Source organism: Vanessa cardui, chromosome 16 (assembly GCF_905220365.1).
Source record: "Vanessa cardui chromosome 16, ilVanCard2.1, whole genome shotgun sequence".
NCBI lineage: Eukaryota > Metazoa > Arthropoda > Insecta > Lepidoptera > Nymphalidae > Vanessa > Vanessa cardui.
Window position 1 is genome coordinate 914,282 of NC_061138.1, and position 19,109 is coordinate 933,390.

Sequence of the window (19,109 nt, forward strand, 5' to 3'; positions counted from 1 at the left end):
GACATTAAGATTAAGGACACATCTAGTTGCTTTACCGGAGATCGTGTTTTTTATATAACTATTATAAATATTTTCAATGATTGCATACAGATTGAATAATCTTTACAATTGTTGAAATGGATGCGGTGTTACAGCACATTGAATATGAAAAAAAAACAAGACATAAAAATCATAATAAAGGATTTTTATCACAATCAAACATAATTTCATTTTTGTTTTCATCTTAATTAATTTTATTGAAATTTTATAATCAACGATCAGATGGATGGATGGGGCACCGTCATCCATACTTTTTTTTGTCTACGGTCTCAAAGGAATTGGTGCTATCGAATAATGACACTCGCATATATTCCCATATTGCATGCAGAAAAAAACGGTAGCCATACAAGTATATATATTTTGGAGGCGGAGGAGAAAATATGCATGTTGCCTGCATTCAAAGGCTATGAATAATATCCAATGGCGTTATGTAATATCTAAAGACAGTACACTATCGAATAATTCGCACACATTAATTACAAATTAAGTTACTTAAAATTAAATTGCAATAATAAAAATACCGCATCCGATCCGCTGACATCGGCGTCATCTCGATCATTACGTGTCGAGCACTTTACAATCGGTCACCTTGACTTTTCCCGATCGGTATGAAATAATTTGACATAATACCGCATCTACCGTCATTAGCTGTTGTCATTACTTTGTGATGCGCAATAGTTCGCTTTTGAGTTTAATTTATGTTCGACTTTTTGTATCTTGTTAATGCGAATTGTTTTGTTACAGAATCAATGACAGGCGTGTGATAAAATACGTGAATTATAGTTACAAGGTTTGAACAATATGTACATATTTACGGGATGGGCAATGGAAGTGCTGGGGAAGCGATCCCGCAGCCTCTCCGTTACCATGCTGATGGCGGTCATCGCAGTGGTTTTTTGGGAGTACGACCTCACATAACCCGACATCCCCCTAGGAAACGGGTATCTATAAAAAAAGGGACGTTTACAGTACATTATTTGGACGCAAGCTATCACTTTAACTAGGTATCACCCACTCACCAGATCCTCATCAGATATTCCGGGTTGAAGGGTGAGCTGAAGACACAAGAGCATAACATCTCAGTTCCCAAGATTGCTGGCATTAGCTATGTAAGGAATCTACATATAATATTCCTAATAGCGCCAATGTCTTTTGGCAATGAGGACCACTTCCCATCGGGGGGCCCAGGTGTCTGCTCTACCTTTATCTAATTAAAAGGACATTAAATATAGGACATATGGAATTTGGCAGACTCCTAAATTCCAGGGCCAAACTCTAACGACTAAATTATTCTTAAATTTCCTTACAAAAATAAATTCAGTAGTTTTCTGCAGCATAGAAGATAAAAGTGCTCCCAAACCTCAGAAAATATGCGAATATGGGTCCTATTTATACTTTTTGCTGATAATGTTATGATCCAGATTTGCTGTCACTTTGCGTTATGAAAGTAGAATTTGCATTTTTATTTGCGCATCAATTTTTCAATGTCAAATACGGAAATGGTAAATTAATAAATTACATGAGAAATTAAGTATTTACCCCATTTTTTTGTAACGTTACTCATACAGGGTGTATACATTCGTTTCATTCAACTTATACTATATTAAACAATATAAAACGATTCCATCGTTAGTCACCATGACATAATGTCGTAAGCGCAACATACTACTTCCATATCTAATCAAAAGTAAACATATTTCATTCTGATATTAAATACTTGGTAGGGCTTTGTGCAAGCCCGCCTGGGTAGGTACCACCCACTCATCAGTTATTCTAACGCCAAATAACAGTACTCACTGTTGTTGTGTTCCGGTCTGAAGGGTTAGTGAGCCAGCCAGGCACAAGGGACATAACATCTTAGTTCCCAAGGTTGGTGGCACATTGACGATTTAAGAAATAGTTTATATTTCTTACAGCGTCATTGTCTATGGGCGATGGTGACCACCTACCATCAGGTGGCCTATAATCTCGTCCGCCAACCAATACCATAAAAAAAATAAAAAAATACTAACGGTTGCCCGTGACTTGCTTACATTTTAACAGTTAACGTTAGGTATTAAGTACTTACTCCATACTAAATGTCATCAAATTGGAGTCAGAAGTTTTGCCGTATAGGGCAACAGACAGTCAGAGTTACTTTCGCATTTATATTAATATAGATATATTTAGAAAAGTCTTTCTTTCTAGAAGAAAATTTGAAGCTTAATTGGTGATTTTGCTGTGTAGGGTCATGGGATATACCTATGCAGTTTTCTATACGTTTTGAACGGCGATCATAATGATAAATTATAAATACTCACTCGGATTTGAACTGTGACCTCCTGTTTTGATCTACGCATTCAGTCCACTGAGTCAGGTCCGGTTTTTAAATATGACATAAATAGATTTAATGAGCTAACATAACGTAATGGTTTGAATGATTTTTCTGTATTAATCACCTAGATGATTGGCATAAACGCGACTATTATAGATGATGCAAAACTTCTGCCCCGCGACCTCGATTTGTATGAAACTAATGAAAGTGTCTTCATTTAATAATGCTATTTATCAATACGTCATCAATACAAAATATGTATCGCGAGTATCAAAATCCTAACCACCAAAATGATACTATTGAGAAGTGTGATTTAAGTGTAAACGTTAAAACTCATTTTCCAAAATTTCATTTCGGCGTTTAAGCCTTTCTTCCTTTAAACTAACGATATAGTTTTAGTCGACGATTTAAATATTTAACGAAGCGTTAATATTTGGTTGTTTTTGATTTATGAATTTCGAATTTGGAATAGAAAGTTGTATTACGAATGGTTTGAAGTTTTTGTTATGTGATTATATGGTTTTAGCTTGCATTAATTAATATTTAACAATTAAAATAAAGAGATATTGCGATATATCTTTCCGCCTTCCTCCTATTACGAGCTTTATCTATATTAGAAAAATAAAAATGATTTGCTAATTATTTATTTTAAAACAATTTAATGAATAAATAAAGAGTATGTTATATTAATAATAGTATGTTATAAGAGTCAAAATGGCCCAGTGGTTAAAACGCGTGCATCTTGACCGATGATTGCGGGTTCAAACCCAGGCAAGCACCGCTGATTCATGTGCTTAATTTGTCTTTATAATTCATCTCGTGCTCAGCGGTGAAGGAAAACATCGTGAGGAAACCTGCATGTGACAAATTTCATAGAAATTCTGCTACATGTTTATTCCACCAACCCGCATTGGAACAGCGTGGTGGAATAAGTTCCAAACCTTCTCCTCAAAGGGAGAGGAGGCCTTTAGCCCATCAGTGGGAATTTACAGGCTGATTTATTTATTTATTTATTTATTTATTGCTTTAGAAATACCATCGGCATATTCACAAATCATATTTAGGAAAAACAACAAAAGAAAACTTGTACAGTGTGATACACCATTACAGGTATTTACATTTTACATTTTACAACTTACATGTTAACAAGGGTAACTAAACACTACACTCAAACATTTAATAAAATCTGTGAGACTAAATTTTAAACAAAAAAAAAAAATATCAGTACAATAGGATAACAAACAATCTTTGATAACAAAAAGGATATTATAATTATTTGACTTACCAATAACACTAATATTTTTAAATATTAATATTAATTACTAACTAAAACAGTATTTAAATTTTTCTTAAAACTATCACTACTTAGTTCGTATATGTCGATGACATGGGAGTCAAGTTCATTGTAGGATCTCATACAACGAATTAATGGCGAAAATTTTCCAACATTTGTGCGATATCTAGGAATGGCGAAGGTGCTTTTAATTGGATATCGAGGAATGGTTTTCGGAACATATAAATTTATTTGAGAAAGAAGCCTTGGAGAGTCTATGGAGTTGTGAATGAGCTTGTGTAAAAACATTAAATCGTTCAGAGACCGTCGTTTCTCCAATGTATCTAGCTTAAAGTATTTTAAACGTGTCACATAGTCTGCTCGATATGGACAGCGCCTGTCTTTATATGCTAAAAATCTTGTAAAACCCTGTTGAATTTTTTCAAGGCGACTTTTATAAATTTTGTAACTTGGACTCCAAACTGGTGATGCATATTCTAAAACACTACGAATCAGGGAACGATACAACGTTATAATAGCTTGAATATTTTTAAAGTGATGACATGTTCTTTTAATAAAACCAACGAGTTTCAAGGATTTTTCTAAAATGTTGTTTATATGATTACTGAACTGTAATTTTTTGTCAATAACTACGCCCAAATCTCGGACCTCTTCAACTTCCGCTAATTCTTTATTGTTAATAGTATAGTTACATGAAATGATGTTTCTGTTTTTAGTGAATCTGATATACTGACATTTATTTTCATTAAGTATCATTTTATTGTTATAGCACCACTGTTGTACGGAATTTAAATCGCGTTGCAGAAGTTCTGCATCGTGAATAGTTTTAATTGGCCTGTATAACTTTAAATCGTCAGCGAAAATTGAGTATTCACTATGACAAATGTAGTTCTCGATATCGTTTATAAAAAATAAAAATAATATGGGACCGAGATGGGAACCTTGCGGAACACCAGAATGCGTTACAAATGGTTTAGACTTGAAACCGTTTATAACTACTTGTTGTAATCTATTTTTCAAGTAAGACTCTAACCAACGCAGTAAATCCCCATGTATTCCGTAATGTTTTAGTTTCTGCAATAGGATAGTGTGATCAACCTTGTCAAAAGCACTACTAAAATCAGTATATATCGCGTCAACCTGGATACCATTATCAACGTGATTAGAGATATCTGAAATGTAACTAACTAAATTACTTACAGTTGATTTATTTTTACAGAAACCGTGTTGATTTGCCGAGATAACATTTGAACTATACTTTGTAATTATTTGGCATATAATACGCTCAAATACCTTTGCAAAATGACTTAAGATGGATATAGGTCTATAATTATCAACTAAATCTCTGTCGCCTTTCTTATATATGGGAACAACATTAGCAATTTTCCAAGCTGACGGAAATACTCCGGTTCTGAAAGATGTTTCGAAAATTAGTTTTAATGGCAGCGTAATATTGTTGTAGGTCATTTTAATAAAAATGGATGGAATCCCATCAGGACCTGCTCCTTTACTAGGGTCAATCGATTTCAAAATATTTTTAATCGAGCGTTCATCAAACTGTACAGAGCTTAAAGAAAATTGGTGGTAAGAGTTTTTAGATGAAAGAGGTAAGTTGTAAAAGCTGTTACAATTATCTTGTGTAAATATGGACGCAAATTTCATTCTGAAGAGGTTACAAATTTCATCTCCAGTTCCAGCAACAAACGAACTATCTGCATTTGCGTACTTCATTTCTTTGGGAATACTTGAAGAGTTTCCACGTGTAGCTTTAATGAAAGACCAAAACCGAGCAGAGTTTTTGCAAACAGCATTTTCAGTACCTTCTTTATAACTGGCATAACAACTATTCGTAACCCTAGCAACACGAGAATTTAAACATTTGAGTTCTAAAAGATCTCTTGGATTGTTATATTTTTTGCATTTGGTTCTGATTTTTTCTTTTTCGGCTATGATTTTTAATAAACTGGATGAGAACCAAGCAGGATATTTTTGATTTCTAGGTTTTGTCTTAGGTATATGATTATTAATAATTGTTTTTAAAATATTATAAAAAATTGAAAGCATGCCATCGACATCACCCGCAGCTGATCCAAGCTCTGATTCCCAATCAATCGATTTGAGTTTATCGTTAAGTAAAGCGTAGTCAGCTTTTTTAAAATTATGTGTAGCAAAAGTTTTGTCAATTAATGTACACGTATTATGAAATTTCAGTTGAATTTCTAAAGGTGGATGATGAGAATCAATTTTTGTAAATATATCAGAGCTGTTATCAACTGTAATACCTGAAAAATTTGCTAAAACTAAGTCGAGTATTCTACTATTACTATTTTTAACGTTATTAAATTGCGATAAATGATTTAAAGCCATGAAATCGTCCAACAGATACCCTAAGTATTTAGTATTATTATTTGGTTTTAACAATCCATCCTTGTGACTAGAAACCCAATCAATGAAACCTAAATTAAAATCACCTAATATAATCGTTTCACATAAATTACTTTCCATTACTCTGCTTATATTGTTAATAACATTTTCTAATGAATCAGGTGATACAGGTGGTGGTAGGTAAACTATACAGAACAAAACGTTTTTAGTTATTCCACTCTCACTTAAACGAACGGAAATCCATAAGTCTTCGTTTTTACTTTCAAGATGTCTTACGCGTTTAGATTGTAAACTACTCGATACTCCAAATAAAACGCCACCTCCTTTTTTCCCAGCCAATGATGTGGTGCACCTATCTCTTCTATAAATCGTATAATTTTTGTTTAAAATTTCGTTATCATCTATGGAATCATCAAGCCAAGTCTCTGTTGCAGCAATAATATCATAATCATGTGTTAGTGAAGCTAGTTTTATTTCTTGTAGTTTGGTTTTCAAACCACGGACGTTTTGATAGTATATATTGAATTTTTATGGTAATTTACGGACTAATATATAACGGTTTTTATGATGTTTCAAATGTTTTCTAACGCTTCAATGTGACGTATCTGCTTCGCTGGAGACGTATCATTTTTGCGCACAAAGATACGCCCATTTCGGATCCACACATATGTAACACCTTTTTCATGAGCTGCTTGTCTAGTACGGGCATACAAATATTTAAGATGGGGTGATAAATGTTCCGAAACGTAGATAGGTGTTTTTTTGGTGCCAAAACCAAGATGGCCAGTGTGCAATTTATTTTCTCGGTTTGATTTATTAAATTTGGAAACTGCGGCTAAAACTTCGTCTCTGGCTCTAGTACTATTAAGCTTAACAATAATGGATCTTGGTTTGCTACTTGTTTCGTCCATTTTCCGTACCCTTACACAATTTACTATATCAGCATCTTGTAGCGGAGCTGAAACAGTAGAAGCCAACTGCTTTATAATAGTAATTAGGTTCTCAGACTTATTTTCAGGTACGCCGCTTAGTTCTATATTGTTTTCTCGTGAATGTTGTTCCAATAGAGTCATACGATTTGATAGATTAATAATTGTATCAGACAGTTTTTTATTTTCTTCGGAAAGTACTTTCACTTTATTTTCATATGTATTTAGATCAGTCTTAACTTTATCGTAATCAGCGCTAATAAATTCTATTGTAGATTTAAGATCCTTTAAAGTGGCCAAATCATTTTTAATTGAGTCAAACTCTTTCGCGAAATAAAAACTTACAGCATTTTTGACAGCCTCAGCAACTGCACTTTGTATTTCTTTCCTGATTATAGGCATTAAATTATGAACAAAAGTAGGTGGAAAATTTACACTTAAGTCTTCAATTGAATTTTCAGAAGTAATGTCATGTTTATTTTTTTGTGTTATTAAAACATCGGTTTCTATTGGTGATTGTGTTGACTTTAAAGGGGTATTAGTATTGTCAGATTTCTTGTTTTTACACATATTACACTTCCATTGGTTCCTTTTTTCGATATCCATCAGAGAAAATGACTTGTCAGATATATTCGTACAGGCAATTTCAAAGAACTGAGAACATATCGTGCACCGTAAAAATCTTCGATCTTTTATAGCTTTTTGACAACCCGAACAGGTCTTTCGAGTTGTCGACATTGTTTGAAATTGTATTCACAATTTTATAAGAGTTAAGTTTATTGTTAAATTAACAAAACAACTCTTTATTCAAACAGAAAAAACGGATTGTTGTGCTAAAGACTCACATTAAAAAGCATACAGCGCTTCAAGTTTCGTCTAGGCGTTGGACGAGAACGGTTTTGCAATACAATTGAAGCGATGGAGCGCTTTATGTTTGTGGTCGGCTCGGAATGCTAAATAGCGTTGTATCCAGCGATGTTAGTGCTAGCGTCAACAACTAAGTGCGTTGGACGCAGTAACACTGCAGTGGTGAAGCGCTACAAGAGTACGTAGCACACCTCGATGTTGCGGGTTGTCGTAGGTCGTGAACTCAGCACTTATTAAGATTTTGTAAATTGTTTTTGCTTATTACTCACAATTAACTTATAATTTTAGTCAGATTTATACATTGTAAGTTAGCACTGTCCATTAGCAAAACTATGGTATAATTGTTATGAAATATAATTCACTTTTTACTTGAAACCAAAAAATAAACAACAGAGCGTAGTGTTAGCGTGTTAACGTTTTCGCGGTAATTTATGATGTTATAATACTGATGTTATAATAGTGGCTGTATGAGACACTTGCATATAGCAAAGCAACCTGGAGGCTGTGGCTAGACGTGGGTTAAAATCTGAAATACCGATAATAATTGAACATACTTATGATTTCTAGTCAATTTGAAATATTTTTTTAATTACTTAAAATTTATTACTTACTTATTTAAAAAATACTAAGTTGATAAGAATCTTCTAGAAAAATATTACGTAATATTTTGGTAGTATGGACTAGTTCTTTTGGAATGAAATACATCAAATATTCATCGATATAGTAGCATCACTAATGACATAACATTACTGGACAATTAATCGATATAGTATCGATACTATAAATATATCCTCATAAAATCGTATAAAACGATTAACGTACGATTTATATTCAGAAACCGTCGGTTTTAAAAACGAAAACTAGATTTTTAAATTCATAACGAACTGTATAAGTCGATAACGGCTCGTGTTATTGTGACAGATGTCAATAGACTTTTTTTTTAAATTTGTGTGGCATCTCGAAGGGGTCAAGCGAAGCTCACATAAAAAAATTTAAACGGCCCACTTTAGATAGGATATACATTTGGACGAACTTTGATTCGCCCACGCGTTTTATGCTTTTTTTTTAAATTATCATAATATAGTATTGTGCGACACAACTTAGATGTAGCATCGGCAAAAACCGATCACATCCGAATTAAGTACGTCATCCCAGATTATTAATATTTATTTTCTGATGTGAATATGATCTTCACACAAACTTGTAATATCATATGACCTAATATATTCGTAAATTTGACACGTCGATTATATAGCGATTGACGCGAGAATATATAGGCGCGATAGAAACCTATTTCTCTTGGTTGTATAAATCGGGAGTTATCGGTTTTATTAAATTTGCCGATGCTACATCTAAGTTGTGTACTATACACGGTTCAAGAATCATTCGACAAATTTGTTTCTAATTTCGAAATTCCGAATTAAATTCAATGTTCGCTTATCTTGTAATTGATTGGTCGAAGGTGTTTCTTCGTGTAAGTTCAGATAGCGCTATTGGCCAGAATTGACTAAAAACGCCTCGTTTTGTTTGCAAGTTTATGCTCAGTGATTCATCATTGTGATGGGAAACCTGAAATCTGTAGTAGAAAAAGCAATAGTTCATTGACCTTTCTTAAAAGGTAATAATATATTAAACCTGATCAATAAATTTGTATTTATGACACACGGCTTATATATATATTGTATGTTCATGTGTCGAAAAGTATGTTAGATGTTATAACGAAGATTTTATCTTTAAAAATGTGTTTATTATTTGTTTAAAATATATGAAGGAAAGTAAGGCCGGAGAAGACTTACTAGATTATGTGAATCTCTTTGAAGGATTAAGCTTATTGAACCAAATTAACTAAACAAATCTCCCCAGAATATTTTGGTAAGAAAATTTGTTTTAATTTTTTTTTATTATTTCCAGGAATACCGATGTATTTAAGTCGAGGCAGGGTATCGATTGGAGGATATGTAGATCAGCAGCAGGCTACGATATAGTAGCCAATCGGACAGGCTAATTTCTTCGATTTAAATTTTAGAAAAAGAACAAACTCACAAATATAATTCTCAGTTCAATAATATGCATAGTTCACAGCAGAGATTTAATTAAGTAGCCATTTGGAAAGCCTAATTTCTTTGATTTAAATTTAAAAAAAGAACAAACGCACACAGATAATTCTCAGTTCAATAATATGCATAGTTCACAGCAGAGATTCAATTAAGTAGCCAATCGAAAAGCCTAATTTATTTTATTTAAATTTAAAAAAAGAACACACCCACACACAGATGATTCTCAGTTCAATAATATGCATAGTTCACAGCAGAGATTCAATTAAGTAGCCAATTGGAAAGCCTAATTTCTTTTATTTAAATTTAAAAAAAGAACACACCCACACACAGATGATTCTCAGTTCAATAAGTCAAAATACAAGTCCGCGCTCCAAACGTATCCTGATGACAAACTACCCTTACCGATATTCCTTAACGCTATACGTCGTGATGATAAAACGGTAACACGGACCACCCATTTGCCGGACCGTGAACACGTATTACGCTCAGACAGATACGCTAGCTTAGTGTGGACATTGTTTTTATTGTTTATATTTGTTAAGTTTAATTATCTTAATAATATCTTAATCAAAATATTTTTACTTTATCAGAGTGAGCTATTATAAGCACTTTGGAATGATTATTTTATAACATTCAATTGAAGTAATGTTAAGACAGATTCCAGGATAAAAAAATTGGACGTAGATTGATTTGATTTGTTGTTCCGTATATATTACTATTTATTGATTAACTCTTTATTGCATCTAAACTTATAACTGAAACTAATATTCTATAATAGTAACTTGTTATTAAAATAAATTGTTATTAATCAATAAACCGTCATTCTCCCATGACTGGGCAAAAACCTCTTGATTGCTCTGAAGTTAACGACCTGTAACATTGCTCTGCTGTTGTCTCTTCATTTTAAGAGTAGACCGTGTGGTACCGTGTGGTGATCGTGTGGTATGAATTCTGATTTTGGTGAGACACGGTACACACAACAGCATTTCCTCATCGCCGAGCACATGAAACTCAGTAATGCTACGTGAATTTGCAGTCTTCGATTCCCGACCTTCTGATAATTTATTGTTTTTTAATTTAAATCTTGATATACTACAATTATTATATTTTGCATGATGTGATAGCCTATAATTAAAAGGACATTTAAGTTATTGTTAATAGTTTGATAATGAAATGAATGTAATAATGTTTTCTTTTGTTGGTTATCCAAATAATAAAAAATAAAAAAAATAAGACTAGTATCTTCTGAGGCTTATTCAAAAATTGGAGCCATGAAAAACAATATATTAAGAATTCGGGATTAATACTTGGTGACAGAAATATTGGTAAGTGACGTTTTGTTAACAGACTGAATATTTTTTGCTTTTATTATGGTCTTCTTTCTTTCTTTTTCTATAGACTAATTTATGTGTAATTACAGCATGTTAAATTTTACAATGGAATTTATGTATATATAATAAAGACCTGTTATCATATATTTTAAAAGAACACGATATTTATATATTTTCAAGAGCTTATCCATATTGAGATAGCTATTGCCTTTACGTATATCATTGTAATTGGATTAAACGATTCCATTCTGTCATTGTTTTCAGCCGCCATTGTTTATGTCTGTTTGTCTGTCTGTGTGCTAATAAGCTGTAATGTGGTTCAATATTTCATCGAGATAGTGGCGCATGATTCAATTTATTACAATTGTATTATTAAAGTGACTACTGACGTCTCAAAATATACATCCTTTTATTTTTTTTTCTAAAGCTTATTTACGTATTTCGAAAAGGTTGTATCTGCGACTTCAACTGTCGCATGAATTTCGGTTTCAATTTTCAATACTTGAGTGTATGACTGTATGTGTTTGTATCAAAAATATAATATTATGTTCTATTTCAGTTACAAAAGACCAATCAATACTGATATTAAGATCCTCATAAAATTTATTGTTAGATTTTATTTTAATTATAATTAATAGAAATCTTTTATTTGATTCCGTTTGGTTTTGAAACAAATAGTGTGTGATTTTTCAGATGACCCAGACGATCGGACTTCGGCGATTGTTGATAGTAATCTTATCACCATTTACCGGTCACACAATAGTTATATTTATATACCTACTAAGTGAAAAAGTTTTCAATGAAAATAAATAAATATGAATACAAAGTTACTAATAATTAATTTGTTGTGTGTTGTTATTTAAAATGTGTTCTACACTATCGTTATTTTTAAAGTTGATATTGGTTTAAAATCATTGACAGATTTTTTTTACATTATAAAAATACAAGATAATTTTAGGGTATAAAGTTTGATTCCATTGTTAATTTGATCGAAAGTTATGTTAATACTTATTTTTTAATAGGGCTCAGATGGCCCAGTGGTAAGAACTCGTGAATCTTAACCGATGACTTCGGGTTTAAAACCAGGTAAGTACCCCTATATACAAGTGCTTAATTGTGTTTATAATTCATCTCGTGCTCGGCGGTGAAGGAAAACTTCGTGAGGAAACCTGCATGTGTCTAATTTCATCGAAATTATGTCACATGTGCATTCCACCAACCCGCATTGGAACATCGTGGTGGAATATGTTCCAAACCCTCTCCTTAATGGGAGAGGAGGCCTTAGCCCAGCAGTGGGAAATTTACAGGCCGTTACTTTACTTTTTACAACTTTTTATCAATAATATATAAAAAAATTAAACATTTCTCATAAGAGTAATGAGCATTTTGTTATCGTTGAAACGATTCTTGAAGTTATATTTTTTATATGTAGAGCCACTTTAGCGACGTTTGGAATTTCATATGGCTTAAATGTTTATGGCTGGTGAATCCACTCACCATTGGACCTATTTTAATACTGGCAATATAAAAAAAAAACATAATGCATATAATCACAATCAAACCATATATGAATACGTGAGAATGTGTGTGTAAAATGTTCGAAAATTAAATATTGTACCCTTTACGCGTGTAACTAACTCCCATTAAATAACACTTTAAGATCAATTTTGCTTCCGCGTAATTGTATTAAGTATATAGTGTGGAATATTATAAATCGCACAAAATTAGTATCCACACATAAATTTAGCTATCCAAACTGTGACGCCATTACAGAACGGTATCCAATCGCCTTGTTTAATGTCTTAAAAAAAATTTAAGCAAAATAAATAATAACTGTAATTGTACCACTGTTAAGCTAAGGACTAGCAGTGGTTTCATAGACCGCTTGGATAAACGTACACTTAGTAGAATTACATTCATTATGAGCAAGGTCCTTTACTACCAAACAACTATATATAATAATATATAAACTCTAAAATTAAATTAAGCGCATACAAACTCTGTATCTTTGGCTGAATAAGAATCCAGAACCTTTGCTTAAGGTCCACGTATCCTATCTATTGAGCCATCTCCCATTATGGTAAAATAACTCCCAAACAGCTCAGACCCGATATATATAAATATAACATTGCAAATTATTATGCTTAAAATATCTTAAAAATATTTATTACTATTAAAGCCTAAGCCTATAGATCCTTTTAAAAAAAAGTATATCGCTTTTAAAAATGTTTCCGTAATAGCGTCATATCGATGGTCCGATTATTGCACGAATTATCCGTTTTGGTAAAAGGTAACACTGAATTATATCGAATCTGTAATTTGTGAGGCCGCTTCGATTCTCGTGATCGCCGATGAACGTGGCCCAGTTTTAATGGACCATAATCGATTTTTTATCGTACTACGTGAAATTACAATTTATGATATATTAATTGCGTATTTATACCTCTTAAACGAGTTTTTTTTCAAATTTATTACAGCATTTTTAATATTTTATTTATCCCTAGCAAAACCTGGAAAACCTCCTGTATATATAATGATGTGTCCTTAAAAGTTATTGCGATCGGTTTAACAGTGACGGATGTACTGCAGATCTAGTGGGGAGTTTTTTTATATAATGTAATGTTTGGATGGAAAAATGTGGCCATTGTGTCGTGTGGTCACCACTGCCCATAGCTATTGGTGCTATACACTCACTTACACTTCGAACCACAATACAACCAAGCATAACCAAGCATTGCCCATTGGTAGTTGTACAAACCTTGTCAGGTTGGCAATGTGTGTGTGTGTGTGTGTGTGTGTGCTATACATAAAACGTAACATTTTTGTTCTTCAAATAGACAAATGCCACCTTAGTCTACCCGTGACCACGAACGCTGTAATGTGCTCGAAACGTCGGGATGTCCAAAATAATTAATATACGCGATTAAAAATCCGTTATAACTAGTTTTATTTAATGTAATAATCGCGAAAATTTAAGACAACATTATGAAAACGTAACATTTTATGTTAGTGGCGCATTGACGTTAGGGATCATTAATATTGCATCCATTACAAATTTCTTTACACGAAACCTCGGTAAAGTTTTCTTGCCTATCCGCCTACTTACTAAAAATAAATCGTCACAATTGCAAAAATCTCTAAAATGACTTTTTCATTCCAAACGATCTCATTTCGTACATACTTTCTAGTGTAATATTGTCAGAATTATTGTTATATAGATGTCAATCAAAAACTATTGAAATAATTTTGACGATGTCGTTCTGGATTAGCGATATAGGCATACATATATAGGCCGAAATATAGATTAAAAGTTTATTAACATGTTGAATGCGGAGCGGGGTTGAATACGCCTCGTATATGGCTCCCTTGCGAAAAGAAAACATAGATTTCTCTGTATTTTGATATATTGTAAGTGATACATTATATTTATATGATGCCTATTGAAAACCGAATGTTATGTACCTACCCTTATATGGAGTCTCTTTAACGGGCTGAAGAAATAAAATTCGATCACATCACATCACTTCACATTACATCGAGTTTTAGTTTTATAAACGTTACGGGGTCTAATAAGCCTCGTACCGGTATTATGATAGTTGTATGAAAAAAAATGATGTCGCTGCCAAAGTGTTAATCGTTAAACATATGCGATAAGTGTTATCTAAATAGGCATAAATGTTGTTACACGTTCAATGACATATACAATAATATAATAAGGTAAATATCATGCAAATAAATGATTATTATGATTATAGATTAACACTTGCGATGCCATTACGACTTATTTGTAAGTCGCATTTAAATTAAGCAGCTGCTCTTATATCGTTTTGATATCGAGCAAAGATAAGAATAAAAACAGTGTAACAACAACACATGTGTGTGTAATGCTATGAGCATGTGTGCAAAAACACTTAACAAACAGACCTATAAAGTATAATTTATGAAAGTTATAAATATCAATAAAATTATTCGAACAAATAAATCTATTTTTAAATATAAACATTTATAACACAATTCGTATTCGAAATTCGAGTACGTTAAATCCATCAATATATCAACGCGATATTATAAATCATTCGCGACAGCAATCAATCAATCGTTTGAATCGATTGATCTCATTCGATTCATCGCTCGATCAGACTTTACGGTGCGAAACAATTTGAAAGGCTATATGAATAATTCACTTCATTATCTTATTTGATATATAGCTTTTGGATTGTTCCAAAACCTCTCCTGAATGGAAGAGGAGGCCTTATCTCAGCAGTGGGAAATTTACAGGCTGTTACTTTACTTTACTTTTTAGAAATAATAATAAAATCTTTGTTCAGTTCCGAGGTGCTTATCTATCTGGTGATAGATTTTTGACAATCATTAGCAAGTTTAACGTTTCTATATTGAATTGGTAGCTTCTAAGCAACTGTTAAGTATCTCGCCGGTATTCCTCGGGAGGATCTAAACTTGAAATGGTATGTAGTGGTAGTCGCTTAACATCATATTACGAATCATATTTCATTTCATTCATACATTTAAAGTTGTATGGTTTAGATTGAATCTCGGTAGATAGAGTATCTGGGAATTAAATGCAATTGTAATTTCACACAGAGAAATAAGTGCATGCATTCATACATGCATCTAGTTTAATATAATATTGTAAAATGACAATTCACTATTTGATCTTTATTTTTGATATGACGATTTCTTGACACTTTGAAACACGAAAGTAGAACAGACTCGTTTTCTCACTATGGGTATGCTTTCTGGGTTATTTATTCTTCAATGTTAGATAAGGAAAGCAATAGCTTAAATAAATAGCAGGGTTTGTGCCATACTTTGTTAAATCCAATATATAATGTGTTGAATTTCAACTCAGTGGGATAAGATCAACGACTTCTAATAAAAGTAAATTAACCAAAAATGTAAGATTAATATCGTGTAAAATGAACTGATTATAACGATGTGAACAGTGCATTATCACAGATACAATATTGGTTTACAGTAAATAATTTAGTTTTGAATTCTCAATACCGGTTGTTGTTAATCAGGATATATTAATTTAAATAATTGTATTTAACTACCATGACTTTGTATTTTTTAAATGTTTAAAAAGAGTAACTACTGCGTTTCTTGCCGGTTCTTCTGGTTAGAATCTACTTTCCGAACCGGTGGTAGCTTCACTTAATTGTAAAATGACGATTCAAAGTGTTTGCAAAGGCCTACTTGAATAAAGTTTATTTTGATTTGATTTGATTTGAACAGAAGTCAAATTAACAATTTCCAGTCCATATAGCACCTCGTTTTGCTGTAACTTATATTATGTACTTAATACCTAAAGCTCTTGTAAATATAACTCAACCATTCATAATTTAATATGCATTTGACTCTATCTGTCGTCGAATAAACTTCGATTTTCATATTATCTTGACACCCATAGTCCCATAACAAGAGCCAGTAACATGTTGCAACATAGTTTTAATAAAAATCAGTAATCGCTTTTGCATTGTCTAGTGCACCCACGCTGGCTCCAGATAAATTATTAATAGTGAATTTGTAATGACGTATAGATTAGACATATTATAGATAGTGTATACTTTGTTTATGATGCCTAACACACATACATATATATACATATTTAAAAGACCGATAAGTGAATCGGATCTGATGATAAAAAACCATCACCTCTCTCGTAGTTTATTTGTTAGATATCAATACTCCTGGATGATGATGGAGTTTGTACCAATATTGACAAAAAACCACGATGTAGTAATGAATATAGCTGTCATTTTTAGGAGGTACGTTATTGAATGAAGTTTATATACAAATAGATCCATTTTAAATTTGTGGTAATAATATTAGAGTCCGATTCGAGGAGGATATTTAAGTTAAAATAACATAACATCTATTAAATACATTGAGATCATCAGATAAATGAAGGGATCTTAAATTTTATATCCCTTCACGCATCTACAATTCTTATTTATCTACAGTTTTTTTATTCCTTACTTGCGGACATAAACACTACAGTATTACATCCAAAATTACAATATTCTTCGATCTTACATCTTTGTCTAACATGAGCATTATTTAGAAGAAATGTCATGAGAGAAGAAGACAACGCTATAAATGTCATTACACTTATAAATAAGATCATAAATAATGATCTAGCTTGGAAGTTTTCCTAACCTACATTACTCTTTGTCGACGTCTGGTCTCAACTGTTTCGGTGAGTTGTATTATGCACTTAGTCATACCATAACAATGGTTGTACAGTGTACAAAACTTAACATCAAAATTGTCATTCAATTTTGACTGCTATCTTAATAATAATAAAGATCAAAGTGTTCATGTTGTAGGTTGTACGCATCTCGTTCGGTGGTATCGACGCCGTTTCTACATTTGCATAATTCGACACGAATAGGACTCTTGTATAATAAATATGTGCTAAGATTCATTCAAGAATAAATATAGTTTAATAAGCGATTAGTCTTGTAAATTTCATTTAACAAGAAGGCTAGTAAATTATCTTGTGATTTCGTTAAGTTTCACTTGTCACCTTCAAATTTTGCTCGCCCGTCGGCCTCTTGTTGTTCATGATTATTTGGATTTTTGTCTAACATTGTTAATTTTTTTTCATTTTTTTAACCTTTTTATTTGCGTCACAAGTACGGGTAAAGATGCCTCTCATTGAGTGCGTTATTTGTATTTAAATTGTATACGTAGTACATCACTACGATCTTAGTGTGCTCAGCAAAACAAGAAGATAATTCACGTCGGCTCATCACCTAAATTTACAGGAGATAAAGGAGATAAAGATGAATATATAATATAATATAAGATACATTCGGCCTCTATGTATCTCCTCCGTACCAACTTCTTCCATTTATGAAATACCAACAACTTAAATAAAACGAATAATTCATAGTGGAGACTATGCTGAAATTGGGTCCAGATAGTATATATGAATATTAATGTTTTATGAATTTCTGAGAGAAATTTTACCAAAAAAAAGAAAAGGATGTCATATAACACAAAGATGTACGCAAACCTAGTTGTATTGTAATCCATAATCTCTTACTTTACTCTCATCAGATGTTTAAATTATTAGGAAGCGTAACACAGCCAATCACCAAAGTATTCGAAATTTGAAAATGTATTCAAATTACGATTCGAAATTTGAAAATTTATACAATATTGACAATTCGATTACATAATTCGAAAACGAAACTAATCAACAAACAATGTAATAATTTCTAATTTTATACAATGCAAAAAAGAAAAAAAAGAAATAAAATGATTGAAATCTCATTGTATTTAAGATGAACGGTTTGATCAAATCATAACTTCTCAATGACAGTCCGAATCTCAGGATTTTATCTAGTACCGATAAGTTGGAGTCATAAATAATGTGTTTTTTTTTTTCGTATTGAAGCTGTAAGCACATCGCCTGTATTTATGGGGCTTGTAGGCAACAAATCATCGCATTTGTACTTTTGACCGTATTTGAAAGCGACGAAGTGTTAAGATTTATGCCACTGTTTAAATTCTAGCGAACAAGGAATAATATAATTCGGAATCGGCTACGAACGTAGTTTTTACGTTTTCATGAACGTACTTTAAATTTCGCTACTGTTACATATAGCTTACCTTATTAACAGCCATTATTTGTATCAGGTTTTCGTAATATGACATTTATCATATTGGATTTTTAAATATTATTGATATTTCATGAGGTAGTTTTTGCTTATCTTTGTTTTACAAACTTAAAACTTTATATATTAACATCGATGTCTCATCCAGTAGCTGTTTTTGTTAAGTGCACTTAATAAATGTCAAAATATTTTTACCCCTCGACGTTTACGGGTTAACTGGGGTGGCGGGTATTTTGTAGGGCAATTG

General features: G+C 32.2%; 1 protein-coding gene across 1 annotated transcript; it reads right to left on the bottom strand.

The window, feature by feature from the left end:
- Positions 1-6,604: 6,604 nt before the first annotated feature.
- On the bottom strand, positions 6,605-7,699 carry LOC124536363. The gene has a single exon (XM_047112894.1). It carries the CDS (start codon positions 7,697-7,699, stop codon positions 6,605-6,607), a length of 1,095 nt encoding a protein of 364 aa, XP_046968850.1.
- Between the last annotated feature and the right edge of the window lie 11,410 nt (positions 7,700-19,109).